This window comes from Camelina sativa, chromosome 16 (genome assembly GCF_030686135.1).
Source record: "Camelina sativa cultivar CO46 ecotype springtype chromosome 16, ASM3068613v1".
Lineage (NCBI taxonomy): Eukaryota > Viridiplantae > Streptophyta > Magnoliopsida > Brassicales > Brassicaceae > Camelina > Camelina sativa.
Genome location: NC_141895.1, coordinates 30,694,134 through 30,712,726, shown reverse-complemented (window position 1 = coordinate 30,712,726; position 18,593 = coordinate 30,694,134). Strand labels below are relative to the sequence as shown.

The window sequence follows — 18,593 nt, the reverse complement described above, 5'->3', positions numbered from 1 at the left end:
TTAAGATTCCTAACTCGTAGACAAAGCATAAGGAAATGTACGGTCTGATGTACATACTTAGGTTCGGGGAGCTGCACACGGACATAGAAGATATGGAAGAAAACTTATTTTCGTAAGTTCAGTGTTGACTTGACGTATGGTTAGTTAACAAGATAAATTAACAAAAAAAAACTATGAGGATTTAATTAGTATAGTAAAATAATACTCATTTGTAAAAAATTTGAAAGTACTATTGTAATTACCTAAGTCATGAATGATGTACTAGATGACCCCTCTTTCGAAATTTTGCCATTTTGTATTATGATTCTGAAAGTTGACATTCATTTACATACATTTAACTTAATTAAAGAGTTGACAGGCACAAATCGTCACCAAAAAAGAGTTGACCACTGAAATTCGTAGATATTTGAATTGGGATTAAGAAAACAAAGTCGGTTTATTATAGTGACATGCATAATTTCCTAAATGTTTATTGTGATAAACAGTTTAAATAAATTCAAATGAAAACTGACATATTTACACAAGATTTATAATTCTTGGAACAATCTCAAGATTAGGAAAACATATACAAGACCATTTCGACAACGAAAAATATTAGGGAAAAAACAAAGAAGAAGATGGATGATATATACACGAAACTTCAATTCTTTTATCATTCAATCCATACAATTTTTTTTTTTGACAAATCCATTCATAATTAAACATCAGAAATCAACAGGAAACATACTGAAGCACAAATAATAACATAACGTTAGTGGGTTTGGATCTTAATAGACAAGAACATTACACTTCACACTTCTAAATACGAGTATTATAAAGCAATCTTTACATTCATACACCCAAAAGTGCTAAGACATAAGCTGTCATCACCGCAATAAAAAATCTCCCAAATATTTCTTTTCCTACAAGACAAGAAAAAAAGTCAAACTGATTATTTACTCTATATATATTCTCTACTTGATAACTAGATTTGGTGCAACAAAATGGTTACGTACGTATAAAAATATGATATATAATGTGTATGCTTACCTCTTATAACTGTAGTAGAAGTTGATCCGCTAAAACTCGGTATGTTTTGTGGCCGCGTGAAAAGCGGCGGAGACGGCACTAGCGATGGAGGAGAAGGTGGCGGAGACGGTGGAGGCGGTGATGCCAAAGCGGAAGCTTCATACCTCAAGAGACATTTAGGAGTAAAGATCTGAGCCCAACGAGACCGGCTGCAACAATCCAAGATTTCTTGGACCGCAAGTTTCAGACACACGGTGCAGTTTCCTGAATCAAGATCGGGACTACACTGAACAATTGAATCTAAATCATATGAACCCTCGAATTGTGTGACACGTTCTTGATCCTCAACGAAATATGGTGTTGATGATGACGACGATGATGAAGAAGATGCTCTGATGATAAGCTCATCCATTTTATCCGAAAGCGTTTGTCCGAACCGATCCGTGTTTGGAGCAGAACTCAAAGAGTATCTAATGATGTAAGGTCTGTCTTCTACGAGGGTGAAGAAGGAAGTATCCGAGTAACGTACCATACACTCTTCATAGAATATGAACGCTTCTTTTTGATAAGTGCAGTTTCTAGAAATCTCTAGGGTTGCGGTTTGAACACAGTCGGAACAAGATTCTCTCGTGATGTCTCCTCTACAGAGGAACATGCCACGGACTGTGTTGGGGCTAAGACCTGTTGTGGCGTTGGAATAGGTTCTTAGAGAGGAACGGTCACGGAGAGAGGAGAGAAGTGTTTCGCGGTTTGTCCGGTAAGAGCTGGTTCGCGTGAAGTTGTCGGAAAATTGGCTGCAGAAGGTGCGCATGTGTTCAGGTTGGGATATGATTTGGCTTGTAGAGAAGAGAAGAGCTAAGATAGAGAGAAAGCAAAAGAGAGAAGAGAGACTCTTTATCACTGTTGCCATTATTTGTTCTTGTTTATGAATTATTTGAGAGAAAACAAGAAGAAAATTTATAGCAGAGAGATCGATTAAAAGATGCATTATAATCTTTGACTATACAAATGCCTTGTTATTTAAAATTGATCGTTGAGGTCGTATCATTTCGTATATAAAATGTTATCTTTATTGTACTTCAATATCTGTTTTTTTTTTTTTTTTTTTTTGAATAAAATGTAAAATTTATTCGAAAAAAACTTTTTACATCTGCTTTGTGTTGAGTGTTTGAAATTGTTTGAGATTTTATCTATCTGAGACTAAAGACAATGAGAAAAGAAAAAATTATCTTGAAGCGAGCCATTGTTCCATTGCAGCCGTGTATTTGCCGTTTCCTTGAGTGTAGATGGAGAGCAGTCTGTCTCTGACATGCCGGTCTAGGAGTTTGATAAAAAGGGGGCAGGGGTTTGGCCTTCTCCTTTTCTTCTGCCATTTCTTTCCTTCCAGATAGTGTGGACTGTGGCCTGAAAAGTGTAGCGCAAGAGGTATAAAGTGACAGGGGTTTGCGTGGCGTCCGTGAGTAGAGAGAGGATGTGGTCCCATGATATTGAAAATCTGTTGAGTAGAAGATTTGATGTTAGGCCTGTCCAAATTTCTGTTGAGAACTGACAGGAGAAAAACAGATGGTTCCTTGTTTCTAGAGAGCACGAGCAGAGAACACATGATGTGGTGAAATTTCCTCCCCAGGATTGCATACGGTCACCTGTGGAGAGCCTATTCAATGTGGCTAACCAGGCAATGAAAGAGTATTTTGGTGTCGCTTGCGAGAACTAAATCCCTGTCACCCAGTCTTTTTTATCATGACATTTCCGTAGCTGCAGCCATGTCTCCCTTCAAATATCTGTTTGCCCAAAAAAAAATGTACTTTAACATCTCAACCATATGAAATCTATGGATGATAGTTGTGGTATGAAACTCCAATTTCTTTTAATCTCTGTCAATCCATACAATTGTGATTTTGACAAATCCATTTAAATTAAATATCAAAATCGACAAAAATATAAACTAAAAAAAAAAAAATTAACAAAAGTTTAGGGGGGGTTTGTGTCTTATGAGACAAGGAAGGAAACACATCACACTCTTCACACAACAAGAATAAGGTCTTCTTTACATTACACCAATAAGTGTTAAAACATAAGCTGTCATGACCGCAATAAAAATTCTCCCAAATATTTCGTTTCCTGCAAGACAAGAAAAGAAGTTGATCTGATTAGTAGTTTTACTCTAAATAGTCTCTTCTTCATAACTAGATTAGTACAACAAAATAGTTTACGTACATACTGTATGAAGATGATGTGTATAATACATTATATGCTTACCTTTTATAGCGTTAATAGAAAATGACCCGCCAAAACTCGGCCGCATGAAAAGGGGCGGAGAGGGTACTAATGGAGGCAGTAGCGATGGAGGAAAAAGTGGCGGAGAAGGTGGTGGAGGTGATGGAGATGGTGGAGGTGGTGACGACAAAGCGGTAGCTTCGTACCTCAAGAGACATTTAGGAGTAAAGATCTGAGCCCAGCGAGACTGGTTGCAACAATCCAACATTTCTTTGACCGCAAGTTTCAGACACGTTGTGCAGTTTGTTGGATCAAGATCAGGGCTGCACTGGGCAAGTGAATCTAAATCAAACGAACCCTCGAATTGTTTCACACGTACTTCATCCTCCACGAAATACGGTGTTGATGACAATGATGGGGAAGAAGTTGCATTGATGATCAGCTCATCCATTTTATCGGAGAGCGTTTGTGGGAACCGATCCAAGTTAGGAGCATAACTCAATGAGTACCTAATGATGTAAGGTCTCTCGTCTACGAGGGAGAAGAAGGGTGAATCCGAGTAACGTACCATACACTCTTCGTAGAAAATGAAAGCTTCTTTTTGATGAGTACAGTTTCTTGAGATTTCTAGGGCTGCGGTTTGAACACAGTCTGAACAAGATGACAACGAGATGTCTCCCCTACAGAGGAACATACCACGGACTATGTCGGGAGTAATACCGGTCGTTGCATTGGAATAGGTCGCGAGAGAGGAACGGAGACGAAGAGAGGTGAGTACAATATCGCGGTTCGTCTCGTATGCGCTGGCTTGTGTGAAGTTGTCGGAGAATTGGTTGCAGAAGGTGCTCATGTGGATGTGGTCAGATTGGGATATGGTTTGGCTTGTAGAGAAGAGAAGAGATAAAAGTGAGAGAAAGCAAAAGAGAGAAGAGAGACTTTGGATCATTGTTGCCATTGTTTGTTCTCTCTTGTTTATGAATTATGAGAGATTAATGAAGAAAATTTATAGTAGACAGACTTATAAATTAAAAAGATGTATTTTATATACTATTTGACTAGGAAAATTCTTTTAATACTCTTAATTAGGTGATAGTTGAGGCCATGTTGTTGTATAAAATGTAAACTTTATGGATTATGTAATATTTAAACTAGATGAAAGACTTGTTTAAGGAATAATACAGAATTATTGAAGCTGACACGTTTGTTATATTACTGTCGGAAGCAAAACATAAGACTTGATTAGGAAGACTTTCGATTTCTTTTATTGGTTTAAGAAGACTCTAATTAGTCTTACAATTTGGAAGGCATGTTTGATGCAGAGATAAGTATTAGGATATTAGTTACAGTCGGATATAACAGAAAACAAGATATGTTTAGATTTTGGTCCGATCAATATAGTTAAAAAGTATCAACGTGAAATCAAGTCCGAAATTATATTTACAATTTTTTAAAAACAAATTTATGAGGTATACATTTTCCAATTTGCATCATTCCCTGACTCAAAACGGATACATACATAGTCTAAAAAATTCGAAATGAATATACTTTATTTATTTTGATACGAATACATTATATTACCAACCGATAACACTGAAAGTTGAAACCAAACATATAAATATACAAATGTTTATTTATTTTTAACTTTTATTAGAAGTCGAGAACACAACAGATGGCACGTCAACCAAATTAAGAGAACACCAATATAAACCAGTAGTCACTATCCTTAAATCATCACTACATTTGATCATAAAACCATTAGTGGTAACACCAAAGTTGTCATGATTGCAATAAACGTGCCCCCAAATATTCCATTTCCTGTAAAAACCACAAAAAGAGCCAAAACATGTTTTAGTTGTTTATTCTTGATAATTGGATTGTAGGCAGATAGGTTGGTTACGGTGGACCTAAAATCTTCAGGTCAACCCGGTTTAATTCGGTCAAGATGGAACATACCATTTTTCATACTTTAAAAAACTGGGACAATTCTGGTCTAGTCCATGTACAACCAATTTCATCATTTCTTTTTGGTATTTGTCAGATAACTACATATATACACGTATCAGCATGACCTCAAGAACGGACTAATTCAAACCGAACCTGACCGGATTAGTCCATCGCAAAATCTCAAATCATAGTACAAAATCCAATGGTGTATAAATTATCAATTAAATGATAGATACTGCGACTCACCTTCTGTAACGCCAAGACTCGTTATGTTCGGTTGCAAAGCGGAGATTTCGTACGTGATTAGACATTTAGTAAAGAAGATCCGAACAAACAGAGCATGGCTGCAACACTCCGAGAGTCTTTGGACCGCAAGGTTCAAGCAGACGGTGCAGTTTCTTGGATCAAGATCAGGACTACACTGGACCATTGCATGTAAATCATACGAACCTTCCAACTGAGTCACATGTTCTCTATCCTCCACAAAATATGGAACTGGTAACGACGAAGACAAGGATGCTCTGAGGATAAGTTCGTCTAGTTTTTCAGGAAGTGTTCGATTGAAAAATTGCGGAGAATCCAAAGAACTGTCCGGAGAGTATCTAGCGGTATTAGGAACATCCTCTACGAGCGTGAAGAAAGAAGTGTTCGAGTACCGAACTATACACTCGTTAGAGATTACCAAAGCTGTTTTACGATAAAAGCAGGATTCATAGATTTCTAACGTTGTGGCATTGACACACTCTGAACAAGATGTTCTGTTTAGGTCTCCTCTGCAAAGGAACATGCCATAGATTGTGTTTGGGCTAAGACCGGCCGTGGCGTTTGAATAGCTTCCGAGGGAGGAACGGTTGCGAAGAGTGGAGAGGACCGTGTCACGATTTGAAAGATAAGGGCTAGTTCGAGTGACGTTGTTGAATTCGGTGCAATCCATACGCATTTGAGTAGGTTGGGACATGGCTCGGAGAGAGAATAGGAAGAACCAAAACGAAGCAGCAGCAAAGTGTGCATTGATTCTCGTCATTTTTGTGTGTTCTTTCTTGATTATTATGACTTATGAGAAAGAACAAAACAGAGCAAATACATAAAGCTATTATATAGAGAAAATAATTGTCTCACATTGTTATTAAAAATTATTTATCAAATGTTCACATATAAACGTTGTTGACCAATTCTGAGGTTGAATCCATATATAAATAATTATTATTTTAGTTGAATTAATCTTTATTCTTGTATAGAAAACGTTGATTATCTTTACAAGTCTTTTAAGTAAGGTAAAAGATAAAGTTGATAATTTGGTTTTCTGAAAGCTACGTTACACGCAAGACTTGTTCTTAGGTTATTATCTTTTAATTAATTGTGGGTAATAAGAAAACATGAGTTTTTTTTAATCTCTAGAAGTTTTTTGTCTAATGGTTTTACCAAAAGTTGATTAATAATACTTTTACAGTTTGTAGTATGTAGTAGATGTACTAGGATCATATATATAAAAATTGTCAGCGGTAGAATCGTTTATGTAACAATTCTTATAATTTGTATTAAATAACAAATAAAACGATAAAAAAGACAAAGCTTAAGTATCTAAATTTACATCACGAGTAACCAAAATAAATTATAATACTTTCAATTTTTCATTAAGCAAATTAGAAAAATATCAATTCGCATTTAATTACCTATGTAAATGATTTTCCCTCTAATTGACTCATTTGAACTAATCTTGTACTTTGTTGACAAAAATTCTTTTTTATTTATACTTATTAGCTAGGTCAATTAGTCAAGAACTCCTAGAAAAACAGTGGTAGAAAATCTCAGAGATGGGAGAAAAAAGAAAGCATTTGCAGGTTGATTTGATAGATAGTATTTGTTAACATTGATCACCTATGGTAGTTATTTAGATGACATAGAATCTGTGAAATTTTGCAGGAGCTGATATTTTTATGTAAAATTTATTTAGATATATTTTTTTTGTTTCTTTTTGGTGCTCTTAACCATGTAGTCACTGATATTTCTCCTGAACTCTATAATTTCAAAAAAAAAAAAAGTTTAGAGAAATATGTATAAATATTTTTTTTGACATTAACAAATATACATGTTTTGACAAATATATATTTTTACTTCTTAAAATAAAGTCAACATAATTTGTTTTTATGAAGATCATCCAATTCAATTGCCTCAAGTTCCACAAAATGGATATATCATACTATTACGTTGACTTCGATCAAGAACCAACGTACGGATTATATTAATTTTTAGATGCTAACACACATATCATAGGGACACATATATGAAGTACCAAGTACCAACCCATGATTAGTTTATAGTCCCAGACGTGTTAACTGACATATATAGAAAGCTGCCATGACAGCAAATCTGCGATAAAATACTATGGAACATGACTTAGTGGGAGACAATCCCACTAACAGAGGAGAACTTCTTCATTCATTCTTTGATCAACAAGTCAACGTCGGTTTACTCTGGTTATGATCTTATTATCACCCAAATAGAGAACGCAAATATAAAACAGTAGTTACAATCGCTAGATTTGATCATAAACCCATTAGTAAAGCTATCATGATTGCAAGAAGCGTTCTCCCAAATATATCATCTCCTGTAAAAAAAAAAAAAGAGCCAAAAAAAACCAATTCAAAGCCATATCACATAACTATAGTAAATGATAACTTAAATGATATATGTACTGTGGCTCACCTTTTCTAACTCCAAGACTCGTTTTGTTCAGTTGCAAAGCGGAGATGTTATACCTGAGCAGACATTTAGGAAATAAGATACGAGCCCAACGAGATTGGCTGCAACACTCGGAGAATTGTTGAACTACAAGTTCCAAGCACACGGTGCAGTTTCTTGGATCAAGATCAGGACTACACTGGGCCATTGCCTCTATATCATACGAACCCTCCAGTTGAGACACGTGTTCTTGATCTTCCACAAAATATGGAATAGGTGACGAAGAAGACGACGGTACTTTGAGGACAAGCTCGTCTATTTTTCCAGGAAGTGTTTTGTTGAAAAATTTGGGAGAATCCGAAGAATTGATCGGAGCGTAACTAGAGGTGCTAGGTGAAGCTTCTACGAGCGAGTAGAACGAAACGTCCGAGTACCGAACCATACAGTCGCCAGAGAATATGAAAGAGCTGTCATGAGACTCACAGGTTTCAGCGATTCCCGACGTTGCGGAATGGACACAGTCTGAACAAGATGTTTTGCTTATGTTTCCTATGCATAGGAACATGCCATAGACTGTGTTTGGTGTAAGACCGGCCGTGGCGTTGGCATAATAGCTTCCGAGGGTGGAACGGTTGCGAAGAGTGGAAAGGACGGTGTTGCGGTTCGATTGATATGCATCGGGTTCTTTGTTGCAATCGGTTAGATTTTGAAAAGGCTGGGACATGGCTCCGAGAGAGAATAAGAAGAAGCAAAACAGAGCGACAACCAAGTGTTCGATGATTCTTGTCATTTTTCTTTTGTTATGACTTAACGAAAAGAACAAAACATAGGACATTAGGTTTATATAAAGAAAGAATATACCTTATTATTTAAAATTCATTCAAATCCGTGATGTCCACATATAACGTGGTTAGACCAATTCAGAGGTTGAATCTTTATATAATTAGTAGTATTATTTTAGTTGAACTCCATGTTTTGTATAAAAAGAAACGTTAAAAAGAAATGTTTTGTATATAACTCCAGGTTTGTTAAGTGTGATGAAGGCAAAAGATAAAAGTTTTACAAAATCTTGTCTAGAGCTCTTGGCGAAATAGAAGGAGTAACGCATCACACATATATGTAATTAGCTATTAATCTTTATTAGATTTATTTTTCAACATTTTTATTTTTAAACAAAAATCAATTCTAGTTAGAGAACATATTTAAATATTGTATACGATATCATGTATAATATCTTTTAAAAATTAAAATTGAAAATCAAAAATATATTATCTTTAGTAAAGAAAAATATATAAACCAAAGTGATTCACTAAAGATGACATAGTATTAGTAAAGAAATATTATGAGATTGAACATGAGAGTTAATTTTCCAAAATATTAAAAAGATTTTAATGTATAAGATTTTACTTTGATTTTAATAACGTTTAAATATTATATTTCTTTCAACTATAATTCAAACCATAAAAAAGTAATTAAATAACAACAATAAAATATAATATTGAAAAGAAAGGAAATTTTAACCAGAGTCAGTTAATCATCAAAATCACTTTCAGTTTGGGCCTAATTAAGTTAATGGCCCAATGAGAGAACCCACACAAACATTACTTCCTCTCGTTGACTCCTTTTTCGAACGTAAAAACGAAAGTTTTATAAACAATTTAGTATTATATTTGTCGGTTCTACTTTCGCTTGTAGTTTGATAATAAATATTTATTAACATTAATTATGTAATATTTTCTCAAGTAGCTTTAATTAGTGAATTTCCATTTAATTCCAAAAGTAACTGTTAAGTTTTCCATTTTTTTTTAAAACTACATCGGTAACAAAACAATTACCTTTTTTTTTAAAAAAGTAAGAGAGTTGCGTTGAGTAATTTTTTGGGTTCACTTGTTTCCTTTACTTTTTAATTTGTTATTAGTAACGGTAACAATGATATTACTGTGCCCTTATTATTATTATGCAAAACAATACTACTTTTATTACATATATAAGTAAATAAATAAATAAAAGGAAACTGATCACAACGGTAACAACAGATATTACCTTATTCTAAGCAAGGGAGGTGTGCGTTGAGTAATTTATATCAACGAGACCGGGACTTGTTTCCTCTTTATACTCTACCATCGTCGTTCGTATTCTCTCTGTTTTCTCATCTCTACAGCAGACTACAAACACGGTACCATCTTCTTTCTAATCTCTGATCCTCTCTTCCATATTCTTTCGTCGTCCGCATAGAATCAATCCTCTCTTACATATGCCTACTTCTTCCAATTCGTAACAATGATATATATTCCTGTTTCTTATATTTGCATAACGATTCGTTTTAAGTAATGGATTCTGCGACTGCAATGACGTCGTGTCTCCAGTTTGGGGTCATCATCTCAGCCTCAGCCTTAGGGTTTCCACAAGTACGTTTGGGGTCATCATCTCAGCCTGCTTCACGTCGTGTCTCCAGTTCAATGACGAACCTTCTCCTTATTTTTACCGAATCCTTAAGCCTCCCCTGTTCTTGCTACGTACGGTGAGTTTTTTTTTTTTTTTTTTACTAATAACATTAAACTTCTCTCTGATAATTTAATTTGTTGGAAACATGTGTAGATCTTAGTAATTAGTTCTGAATATTATGTGTTTTATGACTGATTTAATCTCAGGTTTTTCTTTTACAGAAAAACGTGAATGAATGAGATGATGATGATGGTGGTGATGGTGATGGATTCAAAAGCTGATTTGGTGTAAACTGTAAAGTCAAAAGCACAACTAGCTAACCTAGTTCCTTATTCTACGGTGGAATCAAGAATTCGAAATCTTCCTAGTCTACTCTAATAACTGCGCCAAGAGGCCGTCCTTATGACATGACATGGGTACTCTTCCATAGTACAATTACAACTTACAATTACAACAATCTCCTTCCTCAAATCTCGGGTTCCCAAATCCACTACTTCTCTCCTTGCAACCCCATGAAAATACTGAGGTCAATTTCTATCCCATCTTTAATTTAATTTTTGTCCCTAATATTCTTTTCCCTAGATTTTTTTTATTTATTATTATTATTATTATTATTATTATTATTATAAACCACCATTATTTCTAAAATATATGAAAAACTTATTTACAAATCATAATGTAAACTTGAATTAAAATTTGCAATACGATATGAAACTAAGCGGATTTTGGATCCTGTCATTCGACCTAGTCATTGATCATTAGAGATTCCATAAGTCTAATTTGTATTCACATTGTTATGTTAATTTAGCATTCAAGTTCCTATTATGATTTGTAAATAAGTTATTTTCATAGATTTTTGTGGTTTTTAAAAATATACAAAATATATTAGAATGCTAAATCAACAAAATGATGTGAGAACTAACTAGATTTTGGATCCCGTCATTTGACATAGTCATTGACTGTTAGAGATTCCATAAGTTCAATCTGTTTTCGCATTGTTAAAAGTTCATTTAGCATTCAAATTCTTATTATTAAAAAAGAAAAGTTTTTTGTTTTTGTTTTAAATGGATTTAAAAGTTAAAAAAATATAGATATATTAAAATGCTAATAAATCTACAAATGAGAGCAATGAGAGCGGTTTAAGAAGAATATTTTAATCTATCAATCTTGTTAAAAACATCATGGTCACTCTGGTATCTTCAATATAACGGTTTAAGTTAAACCATTTTTTCAATTACGCCGGTTTATTAACAATAGAAAACCTCTTATTGTATATATGTTCCCGCTCGAGTGTTTAGAAACCCTAAAACTGCCTATATCGAGAGAAGAGAATTCCCAAAATCACTGTCCCCAAAGAGGAAGATATTTAGCTAAAAAGGTACAATCTTTCGTTTCCCTCTTTCACTCTTGGATTTTCTCGAGAATCTTACAACCCGCATGTTTTTTTTTTTCCCCACGAATTGATCTGTTTGCTTCCTCCTCTGTCTCTAACCGAAACAAACCCGTTCTTGTTTTGCGACATTAGTCTTATGTTTCTGTCAATTGTTAACTCTTATTGTGATTTTTAGCACATATAAACAGAAACCGCCTTGTTCGTTTTAGCTTCTGTTCATAAATCTATCAGATCAAAGATTGTTTTTTTTGTTTTTTGTAAAGATCTTACCTTTTTAACTGTTTCAATGCTAATTTTGTCTCTCAATCATGGCTCTGATTTTGGGGTACTATCTCAATTGATTGATTTTGAAATGTATTATTCAATGCAGATTCTGTAATCGAAACATGTCAGGTGATTTGGAGAGCTCGGTGATAAACTTGAAACTACTCATAGATGAAGAGAAGAACAAAGTTGTATTCGCTGAATCCGGTAAAAATTTCGTCGATATACTTTTGAGCTTTTCGACTTTGCCGATGGGAACAATCGTTAGATTGCTGGAGATGCATCAGAAGTCACATTCAGTAGCCATAGGTTGTTTCAACAACATCTATGGAAGTGTTGTGAGTATGGGCATGAAGCATTTCAGTAATGAAGCTTGCAAGCAATTTTTAAGTCATCCAGACTGGTTCATCCATCACACTATTGTTTAAGGTAAACTTTTTAATCATTCTGATTATTGCAGAATAAATAGCCGTTAGAACCCATTTAGCTAACGACTCTTTCTTCACTACGCAAGCCTCAATAAAGAACAAGCTACTCCTACTGAAGCAAGCACAATTAATCCTGTCTCATGACAGTCCCAAGGACGCAGAGGTCAACAACAAAACCGCAGTGAAGACAAGGAGAGCAATCCTCGTTACATCATTATTTATTCCAGATCAAGAGATAAATAAACCGCAGTTAAAGACGAAGATCAGTTAAAGGAGAGCCTTATGGAAGATCAGTTAAAGACGAAGCTTCTCAAGATCAGCTTCTTTTGGTTATAATTAGCTTTCTTTTGTAATAGTTTGTTTCCGCTTTTGAATCAAGTGGCTACTCCACTAACTTGCTCGTTTGTAATGGCTTTTGTATGAACTATGATATAAAGTTAAAACAGTGGAAGTGAATTGATTGATAAGCGTCGGGTTCTTTGTTACAATCGGTGAGATTTTGAGAAGGTTGGGACATGGCTCCGAGAGACAATAAGAAGAAGAGAGCGACAACAAATTGTTTAATGATTCTTGTCATTTTTCTTTTGTTATGACTCTATGAAAAGAACAAAACAGAGGACATATAGGTTTATATAAAAAAAATTTAAATTCATTCAAATCCGTGATTGTCCACATATAACGTGGTTAGACCAATTCAGAGGTTGAATCTTTATATAACGAGTATTATTTTAGTTGAACTCCATGTTCTTGTATAAAAAAATAAACGTTGAATATCGTTGCAGGTTTGTAGTGTGATGAAGCCAAAGGTGACCCGTTTCTCTTCCTCTCCGGCATGCTAAGGAGCAGTCCACTGAAGCACCGTGCCGGTGTGGTGGAAGACGAGATCTCGGCTCGCCTTTCAGTGACTGTGGTGGTTCGTAGCTGCTCTGGGCGTCTTTCCTTGCAGTTTCGGGGAATCGGATCTGTGATTTGGATTGTGACCGTCCGCTTTCTCCATCCTTTCGCCGGAGAAGCTAGCTGTTCGGAGGTTCTTGGTCGAGTCGGGTCTTAGCGTCTTCAGGTTGTCGAGGAGACTTCAAGGTGTGTCGGTGACCGAGATTTGCGGATGCCCACAAAGCCGACGGTCTCTTGAGAGTTTCCTCAACTTCTGGTGTCTTTCCGACCAAGTAGCGAGATAACAAAGCAGCTGAGATATGGCCAATCTGGATAGGCACCGGGAGGTGATGATATGTTACTTTGTACTTCAATCTCTTATCTTGAATCGTTAAGCATTCTGGTCTAGTATGATTAGTATGGAAAAGCTTTAGCTCTTGCTGGTTGTGCTTGTCTCTTGGTCGGTTCAGTCGGATGTATTGTCCGTTTTAGGTTTAGGACCGAAACATTGAAAGCCGGGAATTCCTAACTTTTCTGTTGATGCGTTTCTGGGTGTTGATGCTATTGGGTCAAGTTCTACACGCTGATCATGAGGAGCTCATAGCTTGGTTTTGATTTGCTCTTCAGTATTAGTTTTGGCTTTCTCTGTGTTAATATTTGTTTTCGTGTCATTAGGTCAATTTAGGTGGTTTAAGAGATGATTTCACTCCGAGTTGTGGTGTGTTATCTATCTCGTTGTGGTTAAAAAATGCAATGGTTCTCGATTAGGTAGCGTTGGATCCAGCTAGTGTTCCAGGGTTGTACTTGATCAACTATTGCATTTGTTTTGTGGTCCAAATCTTTAGAGGTGAATGTAATGCGTATTTGATTTGGTTGTAATACTTTTGGTTAATAGAAAGTTGTTGAGTCAAAAAAAAAAAATATCACACAAGTGCAAACACCTAAACTGCTATTTTTAAAGCAATCTCCCAAATATTTCTTTCCTATTAGTCTATTAGACAAGAATATATATAAATAACATATCACACGTCACACACATTAAATACGAATATTTATAATCATTGGATTGGATCATAGTCATAGCTCACGAGTGCTAACACCGAAGTTGTCATGGCTGTAATGAAAATCCTCCTAAAAATTTCGTTTCCTGCAATACAAAGAAAAGCCAAAACAATACATAAACGTTTTAGTTCCTCATTCTGTTATCTTCCTCATAGTTAGATTTGATTATGAATGATATAAACCTTTCATAACGTTAATAGACGATGCGCCGCTTGGTGACTGAGAACTTGGCAAACCGGTTGTATCATACTTCAAAAAACATTTAGGAAGATAGAAGTGAGCCCAACGAGCATTGGTACAACAGCCTGAGACACTTTGGGCTGCAAGTCTCAAGCAGGCGCTGCAATTTGCTGGATCAAGATCAGGACTACACTGAACCATTGTGTCTAACGTATACGAGCCCTCAAAGTCATTCACGCGTGATTTATCCTTCACGTAATAAGGCGTAGAAGAAGACAAAGAAGACTTTGATGATGTGAGGATAATTAGTTGCTCTAACTTGGTGGATAACGTTTTTTGGAACGAACTAAAAAGAGAAGTAGGAAAAAAAGCGACAGGGTATTTAACGACGTAAGGCCCGTCTTCTACGAGGGTGAAGAAGGAAACGTTGGAGTATCGAACCATACACTCCTCGTAGTATATTATAGCAGTTTTTCTATAAGTGCAGTTATTTTTAGTGATTTCTAGGGTTGCCGTCTTGACACAGTCCGAACAAGATGTTTTGGTGAGGTCTCCTCGACAGAGGAACATGCCATGGACTGTGTCGGGGCTAAGACCGATTGTGGCGTTAGAATAAGTTCCGAGGGAGGAACGGTCACGGAGAGAAGAAAGTAGGGTTTCACGGTTTGATTTGTATGAGCTGGTTTGTGTGAAGTTGTCGGATAATTTGTCGTCACAGAAAGTGTGCATGTGTTGAGGCTGAGACATGGTTTGGTGAGAAAAGAGAGAAAATAAGAAAAAGAAGCAAAACAAAGGAGCAGTGTATACTGATGAAAATTGCCATTTTTGGTTCTTTCTTGTTTGTGAAGGTAGGACAAAACGGAGCAGAACCTAGCCATTTATATAGGGAAAAATCTTCTTTTATTTTTAATTTCATTCAAATATGTAACGTCCTATACCAATTCAGAGGGAGAACATATATATATTTTTATTTTTTTAGATGAACAGTCAGATGATTTCATCAATAAGAGTTCAATTCAAATATCTGAACAACAAACATCATCTTTTATTACTTGTTCCTGAAAGTTGGGATTATGAAAAAATCATAAAGTTATCACAATATTATGCTTCGTTAGCGTATGAAACAAAACATGGACTTGTTCTATTCAATTTTAGAAGACAAATTAATATTTGATGCATAAAAAAAAAGAAAATTCCAAGAGTCAAAGTCATGCCTGTTCACAAACAGCACAAACTCTTGGCGATTAAAAAATTGCTGTGGTATTTACAAAAAAATTATGACAATAATCATATTATAAAAATTAAAATAAATTACTTAAAAATTCATTTAGTTGAGAATTCAACTTAAATTTATTATATTTAGATGTATTTTTTCTGTTAATATATGGAGTAGAGATATTTGCATTGCATCCGTTGAAGATCTAGATATATATAATAAGTGGTCTCCTAGTTAGAGATCACAAATCAATACATGAAGCTCTAGCATCCAAATAAGCATCGACAGCACATATAAGAGTTCCTTTAGCTAAAAAAAACCCATCAAACATTCACTCAGGCGATTAAAAAAAAAAACAAAAAAAGAACTGAGATTCCTACCATTGTCATTAGGAAAGTTTACTGATTAGTCATTACCCAAACATATTGAACCTCATTTTCCCAGATTACGTTAGGGATTTGGAATACCGCTTTACCAAATGGGCTAGCAGTCCCTGATGCAAGCATGCATTGTGTGAGATCAACTGAAGATGTGCTTGAGCTGATGAATATTGGATTAATGAATAGAACCGTAGGTGCTACAGCGCTTAATGAAAGAAGCAGTAAATCACACTGGTTTGTATACTTTCTCCCTATAATTTTATTATATACCGTCTGTTATTGTCTAAATTTAACTAAACAATGTTGGCTATTATCTCCGGTGTTTTTTCTGTTCATGTACATGATGTCGATGTGGAAACAGACTCAGTTTTGCGTGGTAGTTTGCATTTAGTTGATATCTTTTAGAGGTAAATTTTGTTTGTTTTGTATTCAGACGTTAGTTTTGAGTTAAAATTTTGTTTAAGACCTAATTAACAGCTAAAGACACTTGGTTAAAACAAAGTTTTGGTCATGATATTTATATGTAGATCATGATTTAGTTCTCCTTTTCTATGTTTCTATCCTAGTCAAAGCAAATTTTTGGTCATGATATTTATATGTAAAACTTATTTAGAAAATTATTTTTTTTTTGTTTCTTTTTGGTGCTCTTAACCATGTAGTCTCTAATATTTCTCCTGAACTCTATAATTTCAAAAAAAAGTTTAGAAAAATATGTGTATATATTTTTTGACATTAACAAATATATATGTTTTGACAAATATATATTTGTACTTCTTAAAATAAAAGTCACCATGATTTGTTTTTATGAAGATCATCCAATTCAATTGCCTAGAGTTCCACGAAAACGACGTGGATATATCATTCTAAGAACCAACATACGGATTATCTTAATTTTTAGATGCTAACACATATCATAGGAAGTTAGGAACACAAATATGAAGTACCAATCATGATTAGTTTATAGTCCTAGACGTGTTAATGAACATTTTTTTTAACACACCACACACACGAGTTCGACGTGCTAATGAACATATATAGAGTGAGTATAAGCAGAACAGAGCTTTCTCAAGAAGAACAGAGACTACAAAGAAAAAGAAAAAGAACAAGCTGGTGGTTTGTTTTGCTTTCGAAAAATTAGGGTTTTTCAAAGAAGATGAGAGATCGAATAAAAAAATTGCTCAAACAAATATAAAGAACAGAAATTAAAAAGTTACCGTTACAGATACCCGTTACAACAATCACATAGTGTTTGACCAAAAAAAAAAAAAAACAATCACATAGTGTTTTTTTTTTTGAACTGCCTAATAATTTATTTGATGGGACTGACTTACGTCGTACGTTTTGTTGTGTAATTTTGGCTCTCTTAATTATTTGTGACTCCCAATATTAGTTTATTTTGATATATTTTATTGGATAAATTTAGGTGTTTATAAAACTGATAAATTAATTAGGTGTTTATACAATATATGTCCCTATTAATTCCATGCTTAATAGATAGATTTATTGGTGTTGATACATATAGTAATATTTGTTCAGTCAAATATCAAAATAGCTAAGGTTGACTTTTAATCCTTAAACTCTCTCCCTAGAAATTTGGATATAAATGAACGTTGAAACTTGAGATCAATGGAATAATATAACACATCATAACACACAATATTGTACAAGTCTTTGTTTCTTTTCCAAACACTCGGCCGTCTAGACTTTGCAGCAAGAAACATGAAAAGCTCATTCACGTTCACCATCTTCTTCTTTGTTCTTCTCCTTACCTCTTGTTCGTAATCTCCTATTATAAAAAAAATTATTATTTATAAATGTTGTGAAAATAATGAGTGAATAATGAGTTTGGTGTGTATATGTACATATAGGTGTGGTGATGAGCGCGAGGATGCAAGAGAGCACAAACGATATATTGAAGCCTATAACATGCAATACCAATGAAGACTGTGCTAAATATTGCAAAGGTCCAATCCACAACTGCATATTTCATACTTGTCAATGCGTACCAGGAAATCCTAATTGTTGCTAGATAAAAGTACCCTCCTCCACACATAGTCTCTAAAATCCTTACGTTTCTGATTCAGTATCTTTTGCATTGGATTCCACCAAAAAGAATGAAATAAAATTATGTTTCCTTGTTCGTCTACTTAATTTCGTAATTGCATATTCACAAGACGCAAAATCGCTAGACTTTAAACCGTAGAACTATATAACTCAGCTGTATTATTTAATATGAAAGATATAGAAAGAAATTACTTCTTCGAGTCATGAAGAAGAAAGAAGAAGAAACATGAAACATATTGGGTATGGTATCTTACGGTGAATCAATGCATATAATGTCGTCATATGCCGTAAGACACCATACATACTAGCTGTATCATGTTTGCCATTTCATACTCAAAACGTTTCCTTCTCCTTTTCCAGTAAGCGTTTCATACTCCTTTTTCAGTAAGCGTTTGATTCGTATTAAGTGGTTAGTGTGAAGTTGTTGGTAGGATTGC

At 34.8% G+C, this 18,593-nt stretch overlaps 5 protein-coding genes, 1 long non-coding RNA gene and 1 pseudogene across 6 annotated transcripts; 2 read left to right on the top strand and 5 right to left on the bottom strand.

Annotated features, from left to right (window-relative positions):
• Window positions 1-622: 622 nt before the first annotated feature.
• LOC104753031 (cysteine-rich repeat secretory protein 4-like) lies at window positions 623-1,968 on the bottom strand. Its single transcript, XM_010475303.2, has 2 exons — window positions 1,030-1,968; window positions 623-902 (listed from the first exon to the last, which is right to left on the bottom strand). Exons 1-2 carry the CDS (start codon window positions 1,916-1,918, stop codon window positions 832-834), a joined length of 960 nt encoding a protein of 319 aa, XP_010473605.2. The 5' UTR covers window positions 1,919-1,968; the 3' UTR covers window positions 623-831.
• Window positions 1,969-2,847: 879 nt separating this feature from the next.
• LOC147926129 (cysteine-rich repeat secretory protein 4) lies at window positions 2,848-4,225 on the bottom strand. Its single transcript, XM_087490547.1, has 2 exons — window positions 3,268-4,225; window positions 2,848-3,129 (listed from the first exon to the last, which is right to left on the bottom strand). The coding sequence occupies exons 1-2, from the start codon at window positions 4,178-4,180 to the stop codon at window positions 3,056-3,058; spliced, it is 987 nt and encodes a 328-aa protein (XP_087346673.1). The 5' UTR covers window positions 4,181-4,225; the 3' UTR covers window positions 2,848-3,055.
• Window positions 4,226-4,752: 527 nt separating this feature from the next.
• Window positions 4,753-6,239, bottom strand: LOC147926128 (Receptor-like protein kinase-related family protein). Its single transcript, XM_087493385.1, has 2 exons — window positions 5,416-6,239; window positions 4,753-5,040 (listed from the first exon to the last, which is right to left on the bottom strand). The coding sequence occupies exons 1-2, from the start codon at window positions 6,191-6,193 to the stop codon at window positions 4,970-4,972; spliced, it is 849 nt and encodes a 282-aa protein (XP_087349511.1). The 5' UTR covers window positions 6,194-6,239; the 3' UTR covers window positions 4,753-4,969.
• Window positions 6,240-7,553: 1,314 nt separating this feature from the next.
• Window positions 7,554-8,657, bottom strand: LOC104703979 (putative cysteine-rich repeat secretory protein 6). The gene is made up of 2 exons (XM_010420080.2): window positions 7,876-8,657; window positions 7,554-7,777 (listed from the first exon to the last, which is right to left on the bottom strand). The coding sequence occupies exons 1-2, from the start codon at window positions 8,639-8,641 to the stop codon at window positions 7,716-7,718; spliced, it is 828 nt and encodes a 275-aa protein (XP_010418382.2). The 5' UTR covers window positions 8,642-8,657; the 3' UTR covers window positions 7,554-7,715.
• A 3,402-nt stretch (window positions 8,658-12,059) lies between these two features.
• Window positions 12,060-12,837, top strand: LOC147926127 (uncharacterized). The gene is made up of 2 exons (XR_015583732.1): window positions 12,060-12,382; window positions 12,468-12,837. It is a non-coding gene; the product is annotated as an uncharacterized LOC147926127 (long non-coding RNA).
• Window positions 12,838-14,312: 1,475 nt separating this feature from the next.
• Window positions 14,313-18,482, bottom strand: LOC104754162 (cysteine-rich repeat secretory protein 8 pseudogene; annotated as a pseudogene).
• Window positions 17,736-18,229, top strand: LOC104753026 (defensin-like protein 278). The gene is made up of 2 exons (XM_019238323.2): window positions 17,736-17,866; window positions 17,961-18,229. The coding sequence occupies exons 1-2, from the start codon at window positions 17,812-17,814 to the stop codon at window positions 18,119-18,121; spliced, it is 216 nt and encodes a 71-aa protein (XP_019093868.1). The 5' UTR covers window positions 17,736-17,811; the 3' UTR covers window positions 18,122-18,229.
• Window positions 18,483-18,593: the final 111 nt, after the last annotated feature.